Source organism: Microtus oregoni, unplaced genomic scaffold, assembly GCF_018167655.1.
Source record: "Microtus oregoni isolate MIOR12 unplaced genomic scaffold, Mior012 000018F_ref0000195, whole genome shotgun sequence".
In the NCBI taxonomy this organism is placed as follows: domain Eukaryota; kingdom Metazoa; phylum Chordata; class Mammalia; order Rodentia; family Cricetidae; genus Microtus; species Microtus oregoni.
Window position 1 is genome coordinate 9877375 of NW_024543077.1, and position 27198 is coordinate 9904572.

The 27198-nt window shown below is 40.8% G+C and overlaps 1 protein-coding gene across 8 annotated transcripts in view; it reads right to left on the minus strand.

Annotated features, from left to right (window-relative positions):
• LOC121459135 (voltage-dependent calcium channel subunit alpha-2/delta-1) overlaps nt 1-27198 on the minus strand; it is a 427825-nt gene that overhangs the window by 95134 nt on the left and 305493 nt on the right. For 7 of the 8 annotated variants that reach the window (XM_041668668.1, XM_041668666.1, XM_041668667.1 and 4 more), the window contains exons 8-10: nt 12779-12848; nt 10365-10415; nt 8843-8942 (exon numbers count right to left, since the gene is read on the minus strand). In XM_041668668.1, the coding sequence (XP_041524602.1) occupies nt 8843-8942; nt 10365-10415; nt 12779-12848 (221 nt within the window). Of the gene's footprint in view, nt 1-8435; nt 8643-8842; nt 8943-10364; nt 10416-12778; nt 12849-27198 lie in introns of those variants that run through there. The other variant, XM_041668671.1, reaches the window with a different exon arrangement.

The following is a 27198-nucleotide window of genomic DNA, read 5'->3' on the forward strand; positions in this document are numbered from 1 at the left end:
GAACCTCTTGCTTCACTACCCAGAAATAGGCACATTTTCAAGAAAACTGCTTTGAAGGCGTAGACTTGAAGAAACATACCAACATCAAGCATAACAATCACCTACCTGCAATTGGTAGAGAAGCAGAGGAGTATTCAAAAGACAATAATTACAACTGGAATAATAACTATAATAATGACTACAGCATATAAACACTTTATGTGCGGTATTTTTTTTTACACTCACAATGCTGAGGAAGTTAAATGTGAACATGCCCACTTTAAGAGAAAGGAAACTGCCCCATGTAAACCTTGGACAACTTGTGCATGTGAGTTACCTGGGCTCTAACTTGTCTCCTTAACATTTCAGCAGTCCCACTACGAGCAAGAACTATCTGACAGGAAGGAGCAGAAAGCCACTAACCCAGCAGTGAGCCCTGCTACATGTTAATGCTACTGTGATGTGCACAGGATCCTTACATCCTGTTGCTCCTCCTTCAACAATGACCAACAAGTTCTGGCTCCTTGATTCTCCAACAATGGGGAACACAGACTGTTGCAATCACCAGAATGGTGCATTTGTCCATGGCTAGGATTGATTCAGAAAGGCAAGCACAGACCCGTCTCATGTAGAGGTCTCTACACTGGGAAACGAGGTTTCTTTTGCAAATCAAATACAAGGGAACTCTTCCGACTAGCACAGGGCTTTCCCTCTTGTCTCAATGGGGCTGGGTGCTAATCACTCCTAAGCTGCACCATCATTTATATATAAGGCCGTTACTGCAGAAATGTTTATTGACTACAACGCGGGCAAGGGGTAGAACTTGTTTTTCTAAAAGAAGAAGAGAACAATACCTCTCTGACAAGGATACAACTATTGATTATTTTTAAAATATGCATTTTATTACTTTTATTGATGTGTGTGTCTCTGTGAGTGTTTGTGGATCCCCCTGAGACCAGAAAGTGATGTCAGCTGTCTGCAACTTTGGTTACAGAAGACTCCCAGCTGTTATATGGGTGCCGGGAGCTGGACTCCAGCCCTTTGCATGAGAAGCCACCACTCCCAACCTCTGAGCCACCTCGTACAGCCTGTATGTTTCATGTTTCTTCACGGTGAAAAATCAAAGGCAGAATTTCATAAAGACCATGAATTACAAAGCTTCTGGGAAGAAAAATAGTTCAAGGTACCCAACCCAGTCTTCACATTCTGATCTAACCCGTACATCCGGAAGCACGCAGTCGGCAGCATAGAAGCCGTGACATCTTCGGCTGCTATCTGTGAACACGTCACCCACAGTCCACACACAGTTTCCTTTCATCCTTCACAGGTTAAGCAGCATTTGATGCTAAAGCATCAAACTCCCTCCCATTCATAAACAAATCCAGTTCCCTGTGTCAGCCCTGCAAGTTCTGCCTGCAAATCAGTGCACGCTGGGATTGAATTGCTGTTGCTATCATCTAGCGCTACTCCTATCAAAGCAGGCAACTAGATTAGCAGGAAAGCAGCTGCATTGTGCTGCGTTCATACTCTGCCTAGCGGCAGGCTTCCTCTTCACAACAAAGGGCAGCCTGCAGACAGCAGAACACACTGTACACCACACAGTTCTTACACCACACACATGACTTGGGCATAAAAATTACCTTAAACAAACCCAGAAAAGAGACTCAGGCATAGACTAAAACTGAGAGGTAGCTTGAGCCTTCTGACAAGTGATCCCAGGTAATCCTGGGAAAATGCTAATGGAGTGTGTGTGAGTTTCTTTGAGTGAATGAGAACGTTCTTAGGAACATGTATCTCTGGATACCTGAAGGCTTTGGGGGAAAAGCGCTCATGAAGAACGCCTGGAGAGCCTCTTCCAGGGCTCCTCAGTGCCTTGCTATCATGGTTTCTTAGTGCAACTACATGAACTGTAAGTCATATTATTGATTTTCAAATAATTTCAGAAAGAAAAATATTAGGCAAATATGTGCACACACAGACACATGTACATGAACACACATACATACAGAGATATACACATACCACATAGACATGCATAGGCATACACACAAACACATGCAGACACACACCACAGACACACACACATCACACACAGACACTACACACAGACACACATTACACAGATGTACCACACAGATATATATACAGATACAAACAAACACATACATAACATACACATACATCACACAAAGATGCTACAGACAGACACACATTACACAGATGCACCACACTGATATATACACAGATACACACAAACTCATACATCACATACATATACACACATACACATACCAGGTACAGACAAATGTACACTCAGACACATATTACACAGTATACACAGGCACACACAGATGGAAACACAGACACAGACAGAAACACAGACACACACACACCACATACAGACATACACACACAGAGACAGCACACACACCACATGATACAATATAAAGCATACTTCCCTGAGACTCTCCATGCTATTAAATTGCTAAATTCTATTTAATAAGAGATCAACTTCTAAAAATAACAGTATAACTTTAGCAAAATATTGCAGAAGAAAGAACTCCTAATGTATCCATTTCAGAGAGTTTTTACATAAAACACAGTAGCTGAGAAAATAGTTTCTGTTGATTGTGAACTTGTGTGGCTGACAATAGTATACAGTCATAAGTAAAGTTGTGACGTGTGACAGGACCCAAAGATAAAGGGGAAAGAAGTAAGAAATACATGCAACAACACATGGCCCCAAGGAAAAACACACAGCTTAGATGGATATCTGTCTGCAAATAAAATAATAATTCAGTTCACACACATATTTCAGGACCCCAATGTAGCATATTTCCTTATGTAATTCCTCTATAAACACACAGAAAGCGTCTTTCTTAAAGAGGAATGGATTTATACTTTTAAAAAGAATTTCTTGGGACTATGAGATGGATGTCTCAGTCCTTGAACTGATTGCTTCACTAGCCCAAGGGCAGGTTGCTTTCTGTGGGTTTTACCAAAAGGGGAAAAGGAGCCCATATGGGGTTGGGTGGGGTTGTGAGGGGAGGAGACAGGAGAATGAAAGAGCACTGCATGATTCCTAAGGAATTAATAAAACATTCTTTCTAAAAATGTGAGAACGCCTTTGTACCCTCATCACAGGGGAGACTGATCGACAGATTGATTGTGGGGCTGCCTAACCACTAGTCCGACCTACCTGGGAAGTTCTACGCCAGTAAAAGATCATGTCGTCAAGAAGGAAACCAGAACCCAAGAGATGACAATAGAGGTCCTCGGAACTCCACACACCTTGGCACACGTGTGCACACGCACATACACAATTACATGTTTTCTTTTTAACATAAGGGTCTGTATCTTATTTTGTAATTTATTTTAGTGTACCAGTAAAGTCAGAAGACTATATTTTTTCATGAAGATTGACCTCACACCTTTCTTTATAGTCCCAGATTATTAAATGAAAATGGCTGTGTTTCATTTCTGTCTTTCTCCTTAGGAAAAGTTTTTAGAATTCTTTCTACCTTTTCCTCAGTCATCTCTAAAACTAAGTTTAGAATTCTTATCTACTATGCGAAGCTGCAAAGATGAAAATAGTTATAATTAAAGAGACAGATTATTTTCTGACACATGATTACTTCCATATTACCTATCTATTTCTATCAATCATCTATGTATCATCTCTCTCTCTATATATATATATCTGTCATTTATTGGTCCTATGTGCATATAAACACCTATTATTATCAGTCACCTGTGTATAAATTGATGTTAAAAGTAAAAATAAGAAAAATGAATGACACTTTAGATATTTGTTGCTGTAGTTAATACGTTCAAGTTAAAGTTGTACTATGTAGACTAGCTTGGCTACAAATGATCTCTTTCCAGAAAAAATATATAGTCAAAGCCAGGTATGGTATGGTATATGAATACAGTCCTTAGGAGGCAGGGGCAGGTAAATCATGAGTTTAAGGCTAGCATGAGCTACATAGCAAGTTCTCGACCTCCATGGACTAACTATATGTGAAGACTCTCTCTCAAAAACAGCAACAATCAAAGGACATATATATCTAAGATCATAATGGCTTTAGGAGAACATGACTCTTTAAAGTCCTTAGTAGGCACTATGGATGTCTGTGTTGGCTCCAACTGTGTTCTTCCCGTAGGAAAACACCTGTTACTTGTTGGCCAAACGTTGAATGTATAATATCCATTCAAATATGACTTCGTCAGAAATTTCTTTTGGAATTTAGCGATAGTTAGTAATGGTCATTGTCTTACCAGGGCAGAAGCCATTGGTGTCCATCCGTATTTCCATACATGCCAACGTAACCTGCACCTGCCCAAGACTACACCCCAGCGTCTGCACGGCAAATGGCAAACCAGGAATTCCAGGGAACTGATGTCACACAGAGGAGCACATTTCCCCTTTGGAAATCTGAGCCATTGTATATTACCACGCATGGGCTCTATGCTGTTCCCGGAAAGGCAGAGGAGTGAGCTCCACTCATGGGGGCGGGGGGAGATGCTACTTAATAATGCATTTTTCAGTAGTTCCTTTCTTTTTGTTTTAATTTCGCCATTATAGTAACAACATTTCTGGAATTATTTTCCAAAAAACCCATTTGAACTTAAATCTGTGTGGCAGTGACTGTTTCCAGGGAAACTAATCTTATTTGACATCAGTCTTGGTAAACAGATACTCAAGATAAGATTCTTGAGGGGACTAATTTACTAGACTCATGGCAATAAAAAAAAAGAGAGCTCTTAGTGAATGTGTATAGAGCCAAGGAGACTGCCCAGACACTCAGCATCACGATGCTACAGACGAAGCTATGGTCATCTCAGCAGAACGGAGAGGGGATGGGCACATTTGGCCTTTGAAAAATATGAGGACAAAAAGAATTGTAAAGCTAAGCGCTGAAATGTCTTTAAACTACACGGAAGAAAATGGTACCCTTAGACCAGCCAGCTGCAGACTAAGTCCAAGGTAAGAAAACCAGAAACTTTTTCTTGACCAATTCTCCTTTGCTACTGTGGTCAACAGGTCCTAGGAATAAGGGTTTTAGTTTTGAGAATCAGGGCTAGAGTGTGATTCCACACATCAGGGTTGGATAGACAAGGAGGTGGGTGTGGGATGCCCTTGAAGACACTGTGCTCTGGTTTGCTCGTCTCTGTTTTTACAGCAATAAACTATTCCCTTCAATTAGAGTGCAGTGGCTTCTCTGGTCCTCGAGGCAACAGAAGATGACATTTGCTCTCTTTGTCATCTAATCCCATCCCTCTCCTCGCTCTAGGCAACAGAAATGTCAAGTCTCAATATACGCCACCTGCAAGAGTCCAGTCTGTGCCAGGAAAACAACAACAAAGGAGAATATCCAACAGAGGACTTGCGGCTCTGTTGAATGAGAAGCAGCAGAAGCCGGGGACACACAGGGAATAAATTCTGAGAGACCTTGGGGCAAAATGCACCTCATTTCATTGTGTTGTGATAGAGAGAAACAGATATCTCCTGGGATAAGAAAATACATATCTTTCTGTAGAAGAGTAAGCAGATGAGGTGGTTGGCCCTGAAAGGAGAAATACTGGAAGACTCTCCCTGACAGAGTGGAAGAAGAAGCAGAGGATACGCTAAGGGAGAATGAATTCATTTTGCACAACCAGGTTTCCCTCCACATTTGCTAGAGACAGTTCATCTGCAGATGACTTACTAGATAGTGCACAGATGAAATTATTTCCACTGGACGCTATCAGCTCTGTCTATGGTAATGACAATGGTTATAAAATGGGCCCATGAGCTAGTCAACACACGACAGGGGAAAGTGGCTGTACCCAGAATGGAGGGTGCAGGGCTTTCTGGACCTGTTTTGATACAGCTGTTGCACTGGTAAATGACCAGTTCACTGGCCCAGCCCTGGCCAAGGCCCTAACGTCATCATACCTCTCAAGGCAATCAGCTGCGGCTCGGGTTAAGAAGTGATTATGTGTTGTCTCTTTAGGAAAGGGGTTAAATTTTGCTTCCCTTATTATTGACATGAATTTAGCTTCAGGTTCTCCACCACAGTGCCTCCTTAAGTATTATTAACCTTCGGAGTTCACATACTGCTCGGCTTACCATGGGAGTCTACTTACTCAGTGAAGTAAACCAGTGTATTTACGGAAGTTCAACAAGAGGCACATGGCCAGAGAATTCACAGGGCCTGACTTACGTTCCATCCCTGACACTATTCACCTTTAACTACGCAGCTAAGGCTCCAGCATGAAGATGACAGTCCGCTTAGGGATGCTGTCCTGTGCACATGTCAGGAGTGCACCAGCTCCTGAAAAACAGTCCTCCAAATTTCAGGCACTTTCAGGGCCAGTTGACCTTGTGCTAGTGGTTTGAAATGGTTTGCCATGGCTTGTGTGCGTGATGAAAAACAACAAAGGCTACACATCAAAGATTCACACTACCTCTTGTCTCTGCATTCGAGAAAGAGAATGCGTAAATGGTAGAAGCTTCCAGATGGGAAGCCTATCTCATTGTAATTAAGAGAGCCTCCCCAGGCACTGTTTATGCTGACTCTGTGGCGTGTACAGGTATGTTCTCTTTTCACGTGCAAGTGATGGAAACAGGATGTTCTTACCAGGGTCACTAAGAGGTTTACTACACCGATATCTACATTTACTGTCAGGATATTTTGGGTCCTAATTCTATAGAATCAATATTTTTTAAACATGTTGTCACTAAAGTTGCCGCAATATCATAAGGACAGGTAGGACTGTGCATTGAATTAGGGGATTTATTTGACAATTTTAACTTTTAAAATGCCCATGAAGAGATAATCAGAGACCCACTGTTTGAATGGGCATAAAAACCATGGATTCAATGGCCTCTGGAAAAAGTGTTTATGGCACTCCACCAACCAAGCTACTGATGCTGATGTAGGGTTGAACAAGAGTATAGGGAAATTGGGATGGGCAATAGAGGACAGAAAAGACGAATAGACCATGGAAAATGACTTCAGCACTGACTTCAGAAGCTTGCCACCCTCTTGTACCATGTTCTGTTTTACAGCTAATACTGCTATTAATTTTAATGAGGTAAATCTTCATATTATAATTCATTCATTGGCCAGGGTAGGCACTGACCAGCTCCCAACCAGAATCTATAATTTTCATATTTTAGAACACCCTGCATGTGACCATCATGTTTGCTTATACATGGAGGAGTCTGGTACCTAGCATGCCAGTTCTTCAGGGTTTGCAGATTGACAACTTTAAAAAGACTATTCCAGATGGCTTCTAGGACTTTTCAGTGAAACTGGTTCTCTTAAATTAAATTCCATTACCTAATTAGATTCTCCTTTCCCTGACTTGCTCCTCACTCTTTAACTACGCAATGTGGTGAATATGATGTGGGCTGCCCCTCTGTATGCTGTGAATATGTTTTACTACCATTGGTTAATAAGGGAGCTACTTTGGCCTATGGCAGGGCAGAATATAGCAAGGCAGGAAATCTGAACAGAGATATACAGAGAGAGTAGGCAGAGTCAAGCAGATGTAAACCAGCTGCCAAGAAAACGAGACATATAGAAAATGAGGTAACGCCAAGGCCGCGAGGCAATACATAGACTAATAGAAATGGGTTAATTTAAGATGTAAGAGCTAGCTAGTAATACTCCTAAGCTACTAGCTAAACAGTGTTATAAATACTACAGTTTATGTGTGATTATTCAGGCCTGGGCAGCCGGGAAACGAATAAGCATTCTCCATTTACACTTCAACCTAGGATTGATTAACCACACTGAATATTTTTTGACTTCAAATCAATGTCATTATATATGACAAATTCTCTCATTATGCCAAAGATAACATTTTAAGCCATTCCAACGTTTTTGTCATTTCTATACAAATGAAGCTGAGTAATACCTTCCTATCATCTTAGTTGAGAAGGGCCTCATGCCATGGTATCTCAACAAGAGTTAGACAGGGTTCCTTGTAAATTTATTTAAACTATGGAATAGCTCCATTTTTTTCTGAATAGGAATTATACACCAGGAGACATTTTCCAGGGAATTTGGCGTTATCAACTGTGGGTTCTACATTCCATCCATATGATCATCCAGGAATATCTTAATAATTTCATTTTAGGATTAAGTCATCTCCACTGTAACATCACTAAAGCTACCTGAAGCTTCATTAGCTGTAGGATTGCAGTGATCTCCTGGGTTCCCTAATCCCAGGAAAAGGAGACAGTCACATGTAGACTTTAGTCTCATCCTCCCCAGGGATTTTAGAGGTAGATCATTCTCATAGGTTCAATACAAAACAAAGTCACCAAAATACACTTCGCCTCCAGCCAAATCTCTGTAAATAAAACCACTTCAAGTATGAGATTTCATGCACCATGAAATTCATTGCCTAAATTACATGATTAAAATGAGACATACATCTTGTTCCATTTGCATCAAGTCCAGTACTTTCTAGCTATAAGAAGGCCTAAGATGCTTCCAGACTCATTCAATTGCCTCCTTTTTTCTTCTGTTAGGAGAAACACAATGGTCAGTTGTACAGGCAAAAGTAAGCATAACCAGCAATAAGCAATCAACTGTTCAGTCATGGTGCCAGATGCCACTTCGTCAGGTGTTCTGACGTGCAGGGGGTCACATCAGCTATATGGGCTCCTGTGAGTGAAGGGGAGAAATGCTTTTTGCTCAGTATTCATTATTTCAACAGTGGGAAATGCTAAGGACTTCAGATAGGATGGTGCAGAACAGCTCTGTAAGACACCTGTAACATTCCTACAATGCCCCAGGACACGCCAGAATCTAAATCATGAGGAGACGGGAGGTGGAATTCAGAAAGGGGAAGCATCCATACTCACTGAAGCTACATTCACGAAGTCATCATCCGAGAGGGTTTCTAACATTTCGGAGACAGAGGTGCGGATGAGCTTCAGAGTCAGTCCGCTCACACTTCCGCTCCTGTGAACAGACAAATCGTCCACATGTTACTAACCAGTCATTTAACAAAGAAAATGATCTCAGTGGCCTCTGGACCATTTATATGAAAATAAAAATATAATTCTGTCTTTAGAAAGTCATCAGCCCTGAAATCATATACATATAATTAACATAGAGACTGAGAAGATTGGATTTATATATTATTTATATATTAGGAACACACACACACACACACACACACACACCTTTACAATTAAAGAAGTAGAGGCCATTCAAGTGGTATAGTCTAAGAGAGATGAAAGGAGGGAGGAATTGTATAATTACATTCTAATTAAAATAATTAAGAATAAAAGTCAAAAAAATGAATAGAGGAAAATAACCGAGCTGCACAGCTGTGAAAGGGTTTGTGGTCAAACGCCTCACTCCAAAGACCAAAGAACAATTCCTCCAGGATTCCTTCGTTTCTCTCTTCTCTACTTCCCCTAAGGTGGGACTCATCTCTAGGCAACTAACTTCTGCTTCTACATCACAGGTACACAGAAATTCTCACATGGTGCTAGAATGTTTGTGTGATGTGTGTATGTGTGTGTATATGCTTGTTTGTGTTTGTATGTTTGTGTGTATACAGAAGTGTGTGTGATGTGTGCATGTTTTGTGTGTCTGTATGTCTGTGTGTGATGTGCATGTATGTCTGTACGTAATGCATGTATGTATGTGTGTGCATGTGTGTGTATGTGTGCAAGCATGTGTATGTGTGCATGAGTGTGCCTGTATGTTTGTCTATGTGGTGTGTGCATGCATCTCTGTGTGTGTCTGTATGTGTGTATATGTCTGTATGCACTGTGTATGCGTGTGCATGTGTGCTTGTATGTGTCTGTATGTTTCTCTGTATGAAGTATGTATGTGTGTGATGTGGGTATATTTGTGTGTATATGTGCATGTTTGTGTGTGCGATGTATGCGTGCATGTGTGTGGTATCTGTGTGTATGTGTGTCTGTATGCCTATGTGTGCAACGTGCATATATGTGCCTGTGTGTGCACATTGCGTGCATTCACACACACACATGTGAAGGTCAGAGGTTGATATCAGGTATCTTCCTCTACCACTCTCAGCCATGTTCTGATCCATTGGCTTGTCTAGTCATCCCAAGCAGGGATCTATCTCCCCCGTTCACAGTTGTCATTACAGGCACAAACCACCATCCCGTCATTATTCAATTGTTTCCACGTAGATGCCAGAGTTATGAACTGAGATCTTCATCTTGTGCAACAAGCACTTTATTGACTGAGCCAACTCCCCAGTCCCTTGTTAATATCTTAGGAAGGCTTCTTTGTCTGCATATACAATCACCGCATTGATTTTTCCCCATCTATCATACATTGCTAACTCCTACAAATGTCTCATGCACTCTGGATATAAATAGGTACGAGTCAACTACTCACACATCCACCAGAATGAGCATGTCCTTGGGGGAGGCGGCTCCCTGGATGTACCTGAAACAGAACCACAGAGTGTTTCCTTTCCTCTGTATCCGTCACTAAGATTCGCTCATTTTCATTCCTAGATCTCTGAAGCAGGACATGGTTAAAGCAAAGACCCGACCTATTATATTATAGTAAATGGTGGTGTCTCACTGAAATTCTAAAATGTTAGCTTGAAAAAAAGTATTTAAGATCACCATAGAGACGCTGAAGGTATGACTTTTAAAACATACGTTCCAGGTATTTATAAGAAAAGATAGAGAAGAAATTTAGAGAGGAAAATACTAAATTGCAATTATGACCTTTTCACTCTAGTGGATAAGAAACTGCGACATTTTAAAATATGAATAAATAAACAAATACAAAGAGGTAGGTGTGCATAAACTTTAAGTAAAAGCAACTTAAACAAAAGAAAACACAACAGTTCTGTTAAATAACGGAACTCATGCACTAGCTAATATTAGTATTAAGAATTATTACTAAGAATTCAAAGCAGAAACTCTCAAAACTTTACCGTGTCCAAGAATAACCCAGGGAAGTGGTTCAAATGCTAATTCCAAAATCTAACTACATCTTACAGAACAAGACTGTCTGCATTTGAAAGACACTGTAGGGAAGATTTAGATAGGATGTTGACTGATGGTGGAGAAATAAATTTGAGAGCAGCTGTTTACTAGAGGGAGGGAAGAGAGAGAGACAGATAGACTACTTGTCTAGTGACGTGGGATTCCCCTCTGTATGCTATGAATATGTTCTATTATCATTGGTTAATAAAGAAGTTGCGTTGCCTTGGGCAGGACAGAATACAGCTAGGTGTAAAAACTAAACTGAATGCAGGGAGAAAGAAGGCAGAAACAGGCAGACGCTATGTAGCTATCCAAGAAGCAAGATTTGAGGCAACACAGCATGAGCCTTCTGGTAAAATATAAAATAATAGGAATGGGTTAATTTAAGATGTAAGAGACAGCTAGAAATAAGTCTTAGCCTTTGGTCAAACAGTGTTGTAATCACTAGAGTTTTTGTGTGACTGTTTGGGTTTGAAGGGGATCAGGTGTCTGCCTTCCTCGACATCAAGACTCATCTTTCACGCTCAGCAGCCCAGAGAACAGCCGCTACCAGTTTGTGATTATTTGTGGAGGGAGCAGGGGAGTGTTGTCTGCAATCTGCTTCACTCTGCAAATCAACAGGCAGAGTTCCTCTGTCTTCCCACGGGAGACAGTCTTGCTCATGTTTAGCGTCTTAATCCTGTCCTGGTGGGCTTTGGTCCCGGTGTGCTTCTCAGTGGGAAGATGAAAACATTAGGGCAGTGTCTGCTCTGGATGATTGGCACTTTGCTCCTACATTTATCAGGAAATGACCATTCCTTAAATACAAACTAGGTTATAGAGTTGTATTTGTATCAAAGAACAAACTGTGGAGATATTATTAATAATAGCAATATTAGTAACCATCGCTCAAGATTATGCTCATGTAAACTATTTGATACTGAACAGGACACCTAAAACCCATTAATACATGTTCTTTCAGTTAACCACCGTGTTGCATAGTATTTGTGTGAACACAGGAGGAGGTTAGAAACAATGCAACCCAATAACGGGGATTTTCTTAATTGAGTGAGCAGATAGCCTTCATTAAAATGATGTTAAGTATTTCTTTTCATCAGTATGTACTTAAAATTAATATGAAAAGAGTAGAAGGCACCATGATGTATACGTGAACTTATTAAAAATAGTATATTTTAATTAACAATTGAACTGTAGATTTATAATTTAAATGTAAAATGTAAACACTGAAAATACAATCAATAGCTAAAAGGCATGAAGATTCAGAGTTGTTTTTCAGTAAGCCCAAACATATTGCAGACATTTTCCTGTGTTTTGTAGGATGATGAATTATTTTAGTAGTGTCAGACAGACAAAACTCCTTTGGGGGGGGGGGAATCCAATCTAAACTCTATGGGGCTGCTCAGGAGGCACTCTTAGCTGTGGGCCAGTTCTCATTAGTTCAGTGCCAGAAGCAAGCGGTCTCTGCCTCCGTGTCCTCTCTCCGTTAGGGCTCTACCTCAAGCAAAGTAAGAGCCCGACAGAAATGCCTACCAGCTACAAGAGGCCCCAAGCTGGAAATCAGCAGACGGCTTAAAGTAATCCATCTGGAAAAAGTTTCAAAAATCTTTCCAACAGTGTTCACCGTCATTCCCTACCCAAGCTCCTCATTTCACTTATGGTTAGTCATATCTATATTCTGCAAACAGCATAGCTTTGTATATAAGGAGACGGCGCTCATGCCAGTGAGAGAAAGTTTGCCCTCAACAGGCTAACAAATGACAGAACCCTCTGTCATTGGACTTGTCTTTAGAGATAGTCAGAACTTCATACCATGGTCTTCTGCGCACATCATACAGGTCAATCTTGTTTGGAGTTCTACTATTATCCACCCAGGGAGAAGCTGAAAAACAAAATATATCAGAGAAACCAAGTCAAAGTACTAAGCATGGCTGGGCTGACAGGTTGTCTTACAGGGTTTAGGTGTTCATCCCAAGACTGACAAAATCTGGATTCCATCTCTCGGACACACCTGGTGGAGATGGAAAGAACTGAACGCTAGTCTCTGTCTTCCAGTGTGAGAATGCCACTGCTCCCCACAAACACGCACAGGGGTAATTAAGTACAATCTACAAAATTAATATGAGACTGAAAAATCACAAAATACAGAATAAACCGAATCCTACCTATCTATCTGAGTGTTCAAATACAAAATGCCATCCTATGTCATCAGGGTGTCCCTTCTCAAAGCTGGATAGCAGCACACAGTACGAAAGGAAGCCATGGCCAACCCTCTCCTCACAGCGCTGTGGAAACAAGCTTAGACAAAGAGTGTGGGCGGGGTTAACTTCGAAGCTTTTGCTCGACAGAATATGTTCTTATACTGAGGAAAGCGGCGCCTTCGATTAGTTGCTCATCCTGCTTTCACTCGGTGCAAACTGGGACTGAACACAGACATTTTCACCAGGTGCAGCGGCACACGCCTTTGATCCCAGCCCTTAGAAGGTAGGGGCTCTATGAGTTTGAAGCCAGTATGGTCTACAGGGACTTCCGGGTAGGTTAGCTGGGGAGAAAAAGCGGTATCTTCTCTCATATAAATACTGTTTTTCTTGGACCCTTAATTCTAAAGTAGCATTATCATTGCCTTCATAGTCATATGTTTAATAAATGATGAATATTGTTGACATAATTTATCAATTTCTGTTTCAAATGGACAACTTTAAGTTTTAGTTCCAGGTTAAAATTATAAATGAGAGGTTAAAGTACAATTAAAGATAATTCTCTCCATGTGTATGTGTGTATGTATATGTACATATACTATACATCATGTGTGTATATATACATATATGCATATATTGTGTAATATCTGTATTATAATGAGTATAATATATGTATATATACACATGTATACAATGTGATATATATATGTAATACACACACATACATGTTCTTGTTGTCAAGTTGCTGTGTAAACACAGTTCCTTTGTAGCTCGGCACAGCTCTCATCCCTCATCAGAGAGGCTCCTTTCATGGTGGACAGACATTGATACAGAGACCCACCACTGGCCAGAGTGTGGAGAACAAGTAATGGGGAAGTTCCAGGCACCAAATTCAATGTCTATCAAATCACCTCCCGCTATTGCTTGAGGAGCAACACTCAGGAGGCCACACCAAGATTGTCAGAGGCGGAGGATGGGGAGGATTGTTGCCAGGCAGCATCTTCCACACCGACAAGGCTGGTGCCCTCAGGAACTCTGAAAATCTCGAGTTGTGAGCCCTGACCATGATCCTGTCAGTCAGCAGTCTAGCTGGGGCCACGGGAGGCTTGCGGGGCTAGGGGAGGGCTACCGGGACAAGACGCATTGAGCTGCTTTCCTTCAGAGACAGAGTAGCTGGCCCGTGTCCAGGTGGATGAATCGACACCCACACACATATGGAAGTCTCTAATTGGACTCAGTGGGGTGTATGAGAAAAGAGCGAAGTGGAGAGGAGGGCACAGAGGGGCCAATAGGAGGGTGGTGTGATCGAAATACACACTTCACATGTAATAAATAAATATTGTTTAAAAGATAAAGTTTGGGTTTAAAACTTTATTCTGTGAAATAATTTAGGCAGAAAATCAGTGACCTATGAGTTTCAAAACTTTTACTTCTGAAATTAGAAACTAAAACTAAAACTTCTTGGCTTTTTATACTTATTTTGAAATGTAAATGATTCATACTTATTCCAATTAAACTACATTTACTCTGATCAAAGTTCTCTCAAACTCTTTATTTCCCCCACAGCCTGGGCCCAAAGAAGGCAAGGACTTAGCTCACGGACTGCAAGGCAGTTTTACGCCCCAGTAGTCCCACACACTGAAACTGTCTGGACATGGGACTCAAGAAAACTCCTAACTCAAATGCCATATGCAAAACGATACAGTTCTCCATTTTCTTCACTAAGAAATCATGGAAATTACAGAAACTCGTGGTGAGAACCAGGCTTATTATCCAACTAAGATAATTTGGCTAATTAGAGTATGTCAAAATATACACACAACTCAAGAAGCCCTTCTTGACTGCGGAATTTCGTGAGTAGCTAAATTATGAAATGACTTATTCGTTTTAAATGACTAATCACATTTACATAAACTGTAAGTTTAAATATAGCACTCCCCAAAGAACCAATTACTAGCATAGTTAATATAACATCCATTAAATTTATTTCTTTAAAATCTGTTCAGTTCTCATCCTTACAAGCTAAAGTATCAAGGCTATAAATAGCACACTTTTCCTTGTGGTAGTCTTAGAATTAAGCAAGAAATATGTGGATAGATATATTAGTTCCCATTCCACTATTAGTGTAAAGTATCAGTTAATATCTCAATAACAATAAAAGAATTTAAAGAAATTGTGCACAAGTTTCTGTGCCATCTCTGTGTTTATACATTCATTTCCTCTCCGCTGGAATGCATTCCTTTGGTTTGCTTGATTAAAATGATTTCAGCTTTATAAATGCTATTCTTTTCCTAATTAGCACAGGCCCTTGTATTTTGTACAAATGAGGAAGACACTGGATGAGAAAGGAGGGTTTCCTGCTCTGTGTGATTTGCTAGCTCATGACCTCCTGCCCACGAGCGGTTTGTCTGGGGTCTGTCTGCTGCAGTGCCTCTGTGTTTCCCAGACTCAGATCCCATTGTTTCACACTTTCCCTGTTCCTCCATGTTTTTGTAATTTCTGAAGCTTCACTAAGCTCCCAAATTTCAGAAATAGCCTACTGAAACTGGGTTAGTTATAATCTCCAAATGCCCCAAAATCTTTCCTTCCTTCCTTCCTTCCTTCCTTCCTTTCTTTCTTTCTTTCTCTTTCCTTCCTTTCTTTCTTTCTCTCTTTCTTTCTCTCTCTCTTTCTCTCTTTCTTTTCTTTCTTTTTGGACAGAGCTTCTTGTCAACATTAGGCATCCCAGAGGATAATTTTCCAGCAAATTCCATCGGTATGATTCATCTGCCTTTCGGGAACATACCTGTGGATCCGGAGCACTAGAATCTCAGGTCAGGGAACTAGGCCATGAGGACTTTATTTCAATCTTAGTTAGTGGTAGCTATAGATTAGATTATTTTATAACATATCTGTCACCTGTATATTCTTTATAGAATTCCTATGTCTAAAAGACCTTCTCATCTCAATCTCTGTTACAGTCAAGAAGTCTTTCAAATTGATGTGTGCAGGTTTGTAATTGTTGTGCCATGTATTGTGGCGGCAGCTCAGTTGTGTGTAGGTACACCTATCCACGACCAGGCTCCTGTGGGCCAGAGGAGGACACTGGGTCTGCTTTGGAACACCTATATTCAGCCAGCAAGCCCCAGCATGCCTCTTATCAATCCTGTTGTGAAACAGTTGCCCACACCTAGGGTTTTATGTTGGGGATTTAAACTCCATCCCTGCACTTGTGCAGCAAGCATTCCTACTGGCTGAATCATCTATCACGTTACTAATGATTTGCCTACAGTAAAATTTTCTGGGTCTAATGCTCTGACTCTCTTCACCTCTCCTGAGTGATCAGGTAGCGATGCACAGAGCTGAAGAGACTGTGCTGACTTCCCACAGCATTGTCCAAAAAGAAGCCAGGAACTGAACAATCTCACCGATGACTTTGGTAACTGATCACATAAGATGGGAATTTCAAAGTTAATACAAAATTATATTTCTCTCTCTCTTTTCTCCATTGTTGTGAGGTTTATTTGCACGTGTTTGGATGCACACATTTGGTACACGCAGGGCCCTAGATTGATCTTTGGAATCACACTCCATGGCTCCCCAACGTGATTCATTAAGGCAGCAAATCACAACCAAACCCAGTGCTCAGTGACATGGCTAGTGTTGCTCTCCAGCTTCTTCTGGGGAGTCCAGTCTCTAATTTCCTAATTACAGAAGGGCCACCACGCCTAGGATGCATTTCCGTGAGTTCTAGGAATCTGGACCCTGGTCAGTCCCCATATTTTAACTCCTAAACCATGTCTTAGCCTCAGGTCTCTTAATTCTTTATAGAGAACATCAAGGAGAGACTTCTGCCTTCACTAACATTGAAATCTGTTGATAGGAATATTATTATGCTCCATCAAATTCATATATTTCTTTAAAGACACAGGAATGTGGGTGGGAGGATGCTTGTTTGTTCCCGGCTGCCCAGACCCAAAATAATCACACAGAAACTATGTTCTTGCAATAGTTTGGTTGAGAGTTTAAGTGTATTTCTAACTAGCTCTTACATCTTAAATTAACCCATTTCTAGTTTTATATAGGCTTGTGGTTTATGGGTAAGGTTTTGGGGCCTCTGTCTCCTTCAGCAGCTACATGACATCTCCCTGACTTCACCTTCTTTCCTCCTCTATCTGCTTGGAATTCCTGCCTTACTCTATTCTGCCCCACTACAGGCCTAAGCAGCTTTATTTATTAACCAATGGTAATAAAACATATTCACAGCATACAGAGGGGAATCCCACATCACGAGAAAATTAAAAGGCTATAATTTACATTAAGGGCAAGAACATTAAACTTTATTAACATCGCTAATCTTAGGTGGCATATATTTTAAAATATTTATAATCTAATATAAATTCTCTTATATATTTACTTAGCAAGACAAAGTTATACCAAATTAGAGTATTTATATTGTGGTAAAATTAAAGACTATAAATTCTTCTGTGATATTACTAATTAGTATGTAAAATCCCACCGTGATATTAAGTGGAATGTTATTTATCCAAGCTCAAAATTATGGATGATCACACAGCAAAGAGAAAATGTCTGTGTTCTGCAGTTCTCTCAAATTATGTTTTATAACCATTCACTGTGGAACCCAGTTCAGGAGAGGAAACCAGGCTTCTCAGGTCCCTGGAAAGTGTGTGGGGGGGGAAGTTTTCACCTTCCATATCTCTTCAGCATTCCACCAGGACTTGGGGATGGCTGGAGAGAGTGTTAGAAACACACAGAATTTCTGCATGCATTTCTGAATGAATCATTTCACTGAAGGTGATAATGATCACTTACAAGGACATTTTCCATGACCCCCACCCACATGAGCTGTGTCTTCTGCTAAACCAGCTGTAGTATTATTTTGGCACCCTTTTTATCATCAATTGCCTAACAACCAAAGTATTCATTTTTTTTTATTTCACTTATTGGTGAATAAAAAAAACGGTTAATGATACATTGAGGACTATACCTCGTGGTAGAAACACGACAACAAATGACAGATCATTGTACACCCATTGGTAAGTTCAAACATATTTTGGTAACTGGAGACTTCACAAAAATTTAAAAAGGCAATACATTTTATACACTCAAAAAATGACAGGACAGTCAGGCAGATCTTGTATCTCGGTGCAGCTGAGAGCCAGCAATGTGAGGCTTGTCTCATGTCCCACAGAATATCAGGCACGTGCTGAGTTACGACAAAATCAACTATGACTCTTTTTTTAAGGAAGAAACTTAATTGAATCAACTTGTCTTATCTACCCGACAGATTTACAGCTTCCATCTTTCCAAAATGGATTCTCTATAGCTTCTGCCTTGAGCCACAGCCCTAGAATGGGTGGAGGAAAGAGTGTTCCTCCTAAGTGAGTTCAGATAGGATACTCATGGAGGTGGTGGCGCACGCCTTTAATCCCAGCACTCGGGAGGCAAGAGCAGGTGGATCTCTGTGAGTTCGAGGCCAGCATGGTCTACAAGAGCTAGTTCCAGGACAGGCTCCAAAGCTATGGTGAAACCCTGACTCGAAAAAAACAAAAAAACTCTGAATCCAGATAGTACACTCAGACTGAAGTGTCAAGAAGATGTAGAAAGAAAAAAATGGCTAACCTCTTTAGACTTTGATTGATATTGGAAACATTCAAAAGATAGAAAGATGAGTCTATCTTAGTGTTAGGACAGAAATTGTCTTAAAGTATAGTATCAAATACCCCATGTCTTCCCATAGCAACAGTTTGTTAGCAACTCTAACTTCGGAACTACTTGTCACGTGCTCGTCACGTGTGCACTAAGTTCCCCTCCGTGCAGAGTGTGACGGTGCTGGACCTCAGCATTCGGGAAGCAGAAGCAGGTCAACTGCTGTGAGTTGGAGGCTAGCCTGGTTTGCATAGTGAGGTATAGGCTAGGCCCACAGTGAGACCTGTCTCAAAACAAACAACAACAACGAAAACCCAAATAAAATACCGCTCTAAGAAATTCTGCAAAGATCTAGGACAATCAGAGTTACTGTTTCTGTCAGTGTTTCACTTCCAAAGCCTCCCCAAACAATGGACATAGAGCCACAAAGGCAAGGAAGGGTTGTGGGAAAAGTGCAGATCACGTCAATATAGCCTGAGGCATGGGTGACAGACTTCCTTCATTGTTTATACTTGTGAGACCTGGCATGAACTGGCTCTGACACCACACACACAGAGAAGCTCTAAAAAATGAGGTCGTGAATCAGGTCGTCACTCCCAAACGATACACGGATCCAGATGACAAAGTCCTGTGAGCAGCTGGCAAGCTCTGCCACAGGTGTAGACCCAGGACTGGAAGAGCAGTAAACTCTGCTTTTTCCCATTTATTCTTTGACAGTTTGATACATGTGTATAATAAATTTTGATCCTTTTAACTTCCCATTCTCCTATTCCTCTAGCTTCCCATTTCCTTCTCTTGCTGAAGCTCATCCTCTCTCTCTCTCTCTCTCTCTCTCTCTCTCTCTCTCTCTCTCTCTGTGTGTGTGTGTGTGTGTGTGTGTGTGTGTGTGTGTATGGTTGCCTGCAAACTATTATAACAACAAATTTTCAATAGTCAGTAATGGCTTCAAAAAGGTAAGCTACCCACGAGGAAAAGATTGAAATGAAAACTTATATTTGGAACCTACGAATTATAGAGAAGATGTTAGCAATCAGAATTAATTCCAGATGAAATTTTAGAATTCGGATTGCTTGCCTAAGAAATTCATCAGTCTGAGCAGAGTGGCATAGGCCTTACATCTCAGCACGTGGTACCTTTGGACTTCACAGGCCTGTAATGGTTGTATAGTAAACTCTACCATAAACAAATTTAAATTAAAAGATGAATTCATTGGAATAAAAGAACTGGAATCCAGCTACTAGGCATTGCCAATGTTGTTCATAGTACTACAAAACATCTAGGTATAATCTATAGACATGCTATTCATATCCGAGCACCACTCTGGGTTCAAGACTTGCACCAGGAAAGACAAGCTATGAAAGCTGCTGGGTCCCAGTTTCTCTCCTTCAGGTATGCCACTGTTTGAGACAAACGTGGGGTCTCACAGAATATCACGGCTGAGACAGGCTAATTAGCAAACTTGCTTTGTTCAAGTTAGGAGGTATTTGGATTTCTCTACTGATGGAATGAGTAAAAACTGTGGGTGAGTGGTAGGCCCATATTGCTCATTTTGCTTCTCCACACTGGAGTCTTAGCATGGTTCTTTACAGAGGCAGTCGCTGTGTATGCACTGGACTCCAACGATTAAGGACGAGAACATAACTGGAATTCTGCCACATGGGGACCAGTGAAATAAGGAAATGTCTTATTCCACGAGGGAGATAGTTGCATATGGTCCAGACAGCCCTGATTGTCAACGTCATGTATGTGTTAATGGCATGTTGCATTGTCTATGAGAAAGGGGATGAATGGATTTTAGTATGAGAAGAAAGCCCTGAAAAGATGACTGACATACTAAAGATATTATACCACGTCTAAAATTCTCCTATGAATTCTTTTCACTGGGACTGAAATCATCAAGTTTAACCTAATGAACACCTACGACTCTCCATGGCATGGAAGATGCTGTGCTGGGCACTATTGACCATAGAGACACATCATGAACTAGCTCCAGGCATGGTTACATAGACTTCAGTGGTTAGGCTAAAAGTGTATTCCAAATAATTTCTGAAAGATTATAAAATTGGATAGCTGTTCCAATACTGATGAACTGAAGTTTCCCAAGGGGATGAAGAAGAAAAGCTGGTAGATGGGAGGTGGGATTTAAGATTGTAGATGGAAGGTAGGACTTGACTTTGATCTTCAGGGGTAGAGAAGAGGCATGTGACCAGGCAGGCTTTATAAACAAACACACAGAGCTATGGAAAGCAAGGAAGATTAAAAGACAGTAGAGTAAAGGCTAAGTTAAAGAAGGAAAACCCTACCTATAGTTACACAATAAAGGCTGAGCTGCTGAGAAGGGAAAACTGGGGTTGCAGGTTGTGGTTGTCCTTGGATGTCTGCAGGGCACGTAAGGAAAACACCACTGGGTGAACAATGCTAGCCTTTCACAGGGACCTTAGCACCTGATTTTGCCAATCACTTCTCAGTCATTTCATTAGACCTCTTAGCTTTGTCTTTCTTAAAATGCATGTAAGTTTTCCTTCTCTTCTAATTGCTGGCCGAATGACTGATGGTTTCCACTTAGGAGGATTCTTCCTTCATGAACAGGGTTTTTATATTATCAGATTTAATTCCCCTGACTAGCCTTTGAATAGTAACCTACAATTTTTAAAATTGTAAACTATAATAACTATTGTTATTATTAATGATATGTAATAATAATTGTAATTATATTATTATTTAACATGATAATCATTTTTATAACAAGTATATAATAATAAACAACACAGTAATTGTTCTGTAGCAATACTATTATTAATGTGTGTGTGCATGCGTATGCGCACATGCACACATGTGTGGGCACAGACTCCACAACACTCGGGTGGAGGTCCAGAGACAATTTTGTGGAGTAGGTGCTTTACTTTCATTTTTATGTGTGTTCTAGGTTTCAAATTGCATAGCAAGCCTCTTTACCTGCTGAGCCACCTTCTCTGTCCAATCCAAATGTCTTTAACTTTACTTTTTGTTTCTGAGCAATAACGACGCTGGATCACCAGGAGAAGGATGCGTTGTCTCCACTGCGTTCCCTCTTTTCCCTCAGTTAATATAAACTCAAATGCAGAGACAGCCCTGTGGCTAAGGACAGATCCCCACTAGCTTTAAAAGTCCAGTTATAATTGGACCCGCGTGAAACATCTCCATACAGAATAGGGAAACTTTGCTGTCAGCAGAAGCAGCGGCTAAGTGGCAAGTTGGTTGTTTAAGTGAATACTCAACAGAAAGGATGCTTATACATATTTAATCCTTTAAGTAGCTCAGGAAGGGCAAGGGCACAGGGGTTTTATGAAGTACAAGAGGGGAAGAGTTACTGGAAAGAAAGTTAGCTATGTTCCACCTGAGGGAAAATTCTGACCATGAGATGCCCCCAGTGTAGTAAGACATGATAAAGCTTTAAGTGCAAGAAAATCGCAACTCTCAAGAACAAGTGCCATGCCTCAGGAGTGGTGTGGATGGTGGGAGAGTTCCGTGAAACTTCATTCCTGACCTCAGAGGTGTGTAGGATCTCTGCATCTTAGACAAAATGTTGCTGACTTCTTTAATCAACGACACCAAACATAAAATGAGCAACACATCAAAGATGGTTGCATGCGTGTAAAAACGAATGACATGGCGGGGGGGAGGGGGGGTTCGTGCTATGTAAAGGAAAAGAGAACAGGATGAGAGATATTTTCTGAGTAAAAACAGCTGAAGGGTTTAGCAATGCTCAGTGACATACATTATACATTCTTTCTGCCGGTTGAATTACAAACAAGTCTCACTTTTTAAATTAGCATGTACTTAGCTGCTCCACCCCATGAGCAAGGAGAGAAACACATCACTTAGTTCAACTGTGACCAGAACTTTAGGTGAACAGCCATCCTGAGCAGCCTAGTGAGGGACAGGGAGTAACTGGAGTAACTGTGACCAGGCTCAGGTAAGAGACGGGGAATGAGGCAATGGAGCTGGGCAGCCCCGTGAGCCACAGGGAGTGACTGTGACCAGGCTCAGGTAAGAGGCGGGTATGAGACAATGGTTATGATGCCGGGGAACACAGGACAACCTCAAGTCTTACAGACAGTACTGCCTAATTTCACACGTGTGTCTGCTGCATATTCCACAGCACACAGCGCACAGCGCACAGCACACAGCGCACAGCGCACAGCACACAGCGCACAGCGCACAGCGAGCCAGGCACAGGATGACGAACATGAAAGCCTGTGCTCAGCTGTGCGCCGAGCTCTCTCCGTCTTCTCAACAGCCACACTGCAACATTGCTGTTCAGCACTGAACGCATCGCTTTGCTCCCAGATGAAAATACCACCAATACAACTTTCACCAAATAATCACAACATTGCATGTTCCATTCAAGTTAGAATGTATGGTCATCTTAAAAATATAGATTTTTTTTTTATTAGTTCTCTGATGTCCCTATCTTTTGTAGTCAAGAAGTCTCCTTTATAATTTTTACTCGGCCCTCCTTTGTTCAGTTCTTTACATGTTCACATTTGCAACGTCCCAGCAACGCATTCTGAGGATGCTCCCTTATAACTTCCTCCTCCTAGGAGACGCGCACAGCAATCAAACACCCAGAATAGCTGCAGTGCTCTATCTAGACACAGTCACTGTGACAGTCAAGGTCTGCCACTAGCGTTGACTCAATACAACTCCTTCCTGTAGCAATCAGACCACCAGATCGCCAATACACCTGAGGATTTGTTCATCTCCTTGTCTCTCTCCAGAAAGACTTTGCCTACTTTTATTTATTTATTTTTTGCATTTACTTGAGTTTTAATCTACAGTTCATAAGCCTCTCTGATGGTATTCGTCCTAATTACTTTTCTCGTCTTACATAGGGAATCTATTACTGCCGCCGGCCTAATTTACTTGCTGTTTTAATCACTGAACGATCTCGCTGCGATCTACATGTGAAGCCATCTCAGGCGGCTTCTGATGTTTTGCTGAGATTCACTCTCAGGAAGGCAGAAACATGCGCAGCGTGTGGCCGGATGCTCTTGCACCTACAGTGCTTCTGTATCCTTCCTTAGGACAGCTCAGACCATCTCAGCTAAGCACATGGGCATGGAAAGGGGACTGCGACCATGGGGACACTAAATTAAGTTCAGAGTCATTCAAGAAGAAATGCTTTGTGCTGTTTCTGAGAAGTTATCTGAGAAAGGAAGGTATAGGGCTTTGCCTACTCAATGAGCACAGTTTAGCACGGGCTGCCCAGTAGAGGTGGTCCACTCACAACACAGATGTGATGATGCAGGGGAGTGTCCTGTGCTCTCACTACTGACCAGCCCTCACCATGAATTAATATTTTGATTTGAGGCAGGAACAAACTTCGATAATGTTAAAATAAAAATTCGGATTTGTTTTTGTGATTGGCAGGACAAATCGTATCAACGGACACAGAGTGTATTTAATAACTATTGTGAAAAGATAGATCTTATTTAAAACTAGCTTATACAGTGATGACTAGATGTTAATATATTCATAAGTAAACCGTGTGTTCATTTACAAATCTCTAAGGAAAAGAGGAAAGAAGAAAAGAAAAGAGAAAAAGAAATCAGGCACCGTTGAAGATAACGTACCATTGGTAGCACCGCTTTTCGAAAGCCCAGACAAGCTGAGGCTCCGGGAGGACCCAGTTTCTAGAAAACCATCAAATGGCCCCTCAGCAACTAAACAAGAGGAAACAGTCTTCAAATGTTGCCGTATGCGATTTGAGGTTGAAAATACTCTCAAGTTATTTTTCAAAATATCATATGTAATGTATGAAAATTGACTATCCATATGGGGAAAAAGAGTATCAGGCTACATACTTTACATACTTATACACAGATTCTACTATGGTTTATTCCAGCAAAATTTCAGCCTCACAACAAGGACAGTGTTGAGGAATTTAACATTTATGCTGGATACATCAGGCTTTTTTTTTTCAATCTCTTATCTTCAAAATGAGCAAACAGGAAGGGTAGATCAAGTATTTAGTAAGACAGATGGTAAATGTCATGTAAAACAGAGTTTGACTTTTTTCTGTTTCTCCCCCTTTGTAACAGAAAGTAATTATCTAATAATGACAAGTACTTTCTATAGCATTTCAACGAGGCACTGATTCCTAGCCATAAACTCAATTTAATACTGCAATTGCCTCAATTTCAGGAGGCTTTACTAGGTGAAACAAATGGTTTGTACCAACAATTATTTTTTAAAAAGTTCAAGAATTCATAATTTTAGCTATTAGTCTTGACAGTTTAAACTTCATTTACATAGATTAGGAGGGGCAAGGAAAAGATTCAGAAATGAAACATTTTCTAATGAGCATGGATTCAACGAGAATCCATGAGCTCCAACCAGTTTTGTTTTGTTTTAGACTTTTAATTTTATTTTTTATTTGAGCACCATAATTGCCTTTATGGTTATTAAGAATATTTTGTTACATGTACACATTATATTAAGATTGTATATTAGTGTTACCATATCCAACACCTAAAACTTTATTATTTTCTTTTTGGTAATATTAAGGATTCTCTCCATTTATTAAAACTCATCCTGCAATAACTGTCTGGCATAAGTACTCAGCTACATTACAAAATGGCAGAAGTTACTACTACTCCTTAGATGTAGTTTTGAAACTGTTGCCCAGCCTCTCTATTCTCCCAAGATTGGGAACCAGGACTGTATCCTGTGCTACTCTGAGGTCACCTTCGTGCCAACTTCCCTGTGTCATGGATTGATGGTAAACCAGGAAACTGGCTACACATACCTTGTAAAACAAAACTCTGGGCAGAGCAAAGGCTGACAGCTAGAAAAAGAGTGCTGGGGAAGACTTTGGAGATCATCTTGTATAATAATTGGTCATAAGAAAATAGGCAAAATTATAGCATGACATAGTCAAAAGATAGGATGATTATCGTAGCAACTAAAACTCCTTCCAGGATAATTTTTCTTCTATCTTAGCATAAAAATCTACCTATCTTCAAATTAAAAGAAGAAGGAGAGGGGTAAAGGAAAGGATGATGAGGGAAAGGAAACAGAAAGGATTGGTTTTCAGTCTCTTTTTAGGCAAATCTGGTGGATGAGCAAGCCTGCTGATGTTAAACTCAGAGCAGATACTGAAGTTCAAAGAACAAATTACAAAACAAACTACTCTTTCAGAGTCCTCACAGGGTGCCTAAACATCCTATTTCCCTAACACTGGGCAAGATGCTAAGAATATTAGTGTATCTCGGTCTCTGAATGTAACTGCCATTGTTCTCTTGGTTTGAGGGCTGGGGTCAACAACAGTTTGAGAGCCATTACATCATTCATTGTCTGCAGTGAGGTGTGTTTATTTGCAACCTGGCTGTAGAACATAGTAGTTACTATACACCATACCAGGTGGACCTGTTTTAGGTAGCATTCAAACAATGAAACCAAGCATTTTAACAAATTTTTTTCTGATTCAGAAAATAAAATTTCTGAAAGGCGATATACTTTTAAACTCCATGACAAGCATTCCCTTGAGAAAAGAAAATATTGGTAGCTCAGCTTAAGGGGCGAGAGGAAAAGTCTACATTTGGATAAATACATAAAATCGGTTTTGTTTGCTGCTCAAAGATCCTATAAAGCAGTGGTTGTGGGGGCTTCCTGATGCTACAAACGGAGACACCGGGAGCCTGGAAGCTCGGGCAGTTTAACTGGAAGTTGGTTTTTCCTGCCAGCCTTCGAGAGAAATGAAGAAATAGTCACAAGGAAGCCCCCAATGCGGTGCGCCTCTCTGGCGTTATGACTCAGCCATGCTTACATTTCCTTCCCCATTTTAATTTTGCTTCTTTGTTAAGCAACTGTGAACTCGATTATTCTCTTGAACGTCTTAGATCAAGGGCATGTTGATCAGGCACAGTAGAGCCACGCTACTGTAGACATGCCTGGCCTTTTGTCCTTACAGTTTTCTTTTTAAGGTATTAGGGGTACTTCCCTGCATACCTGGTACTCAGGGATGTCAGAAGAGGCACTGGATATGGCTACTAGAAATCAGAATGAGGTCCTCTGTAAGAACAGCCAGTACTCTTGACCAATGATCCTTCTCTCTGGTCTATAATCTTTTGTACTTTGAAGTACTTTGAGTTGTGGTTTACCTCAGGGACCCACCTTAACCTCTAGGGCTAACCTTAGCAATAATTAGCATTTCTGTACTTTGTGTGTGTGAATCAGGTCTCACCAAGCTCAAAAGACTCCCCAGGCCCTGGAGCTCCTGCAGGAGGATTAACTTCACTACAAGAACCTAGTTAAGATGTTTTATGGCCCATAAAAGGTTGAGTGGGTACAATGCCTGCTGTTCAAGCACCAGGGTGTGGTGCTGGATCCCCAGGACTCACA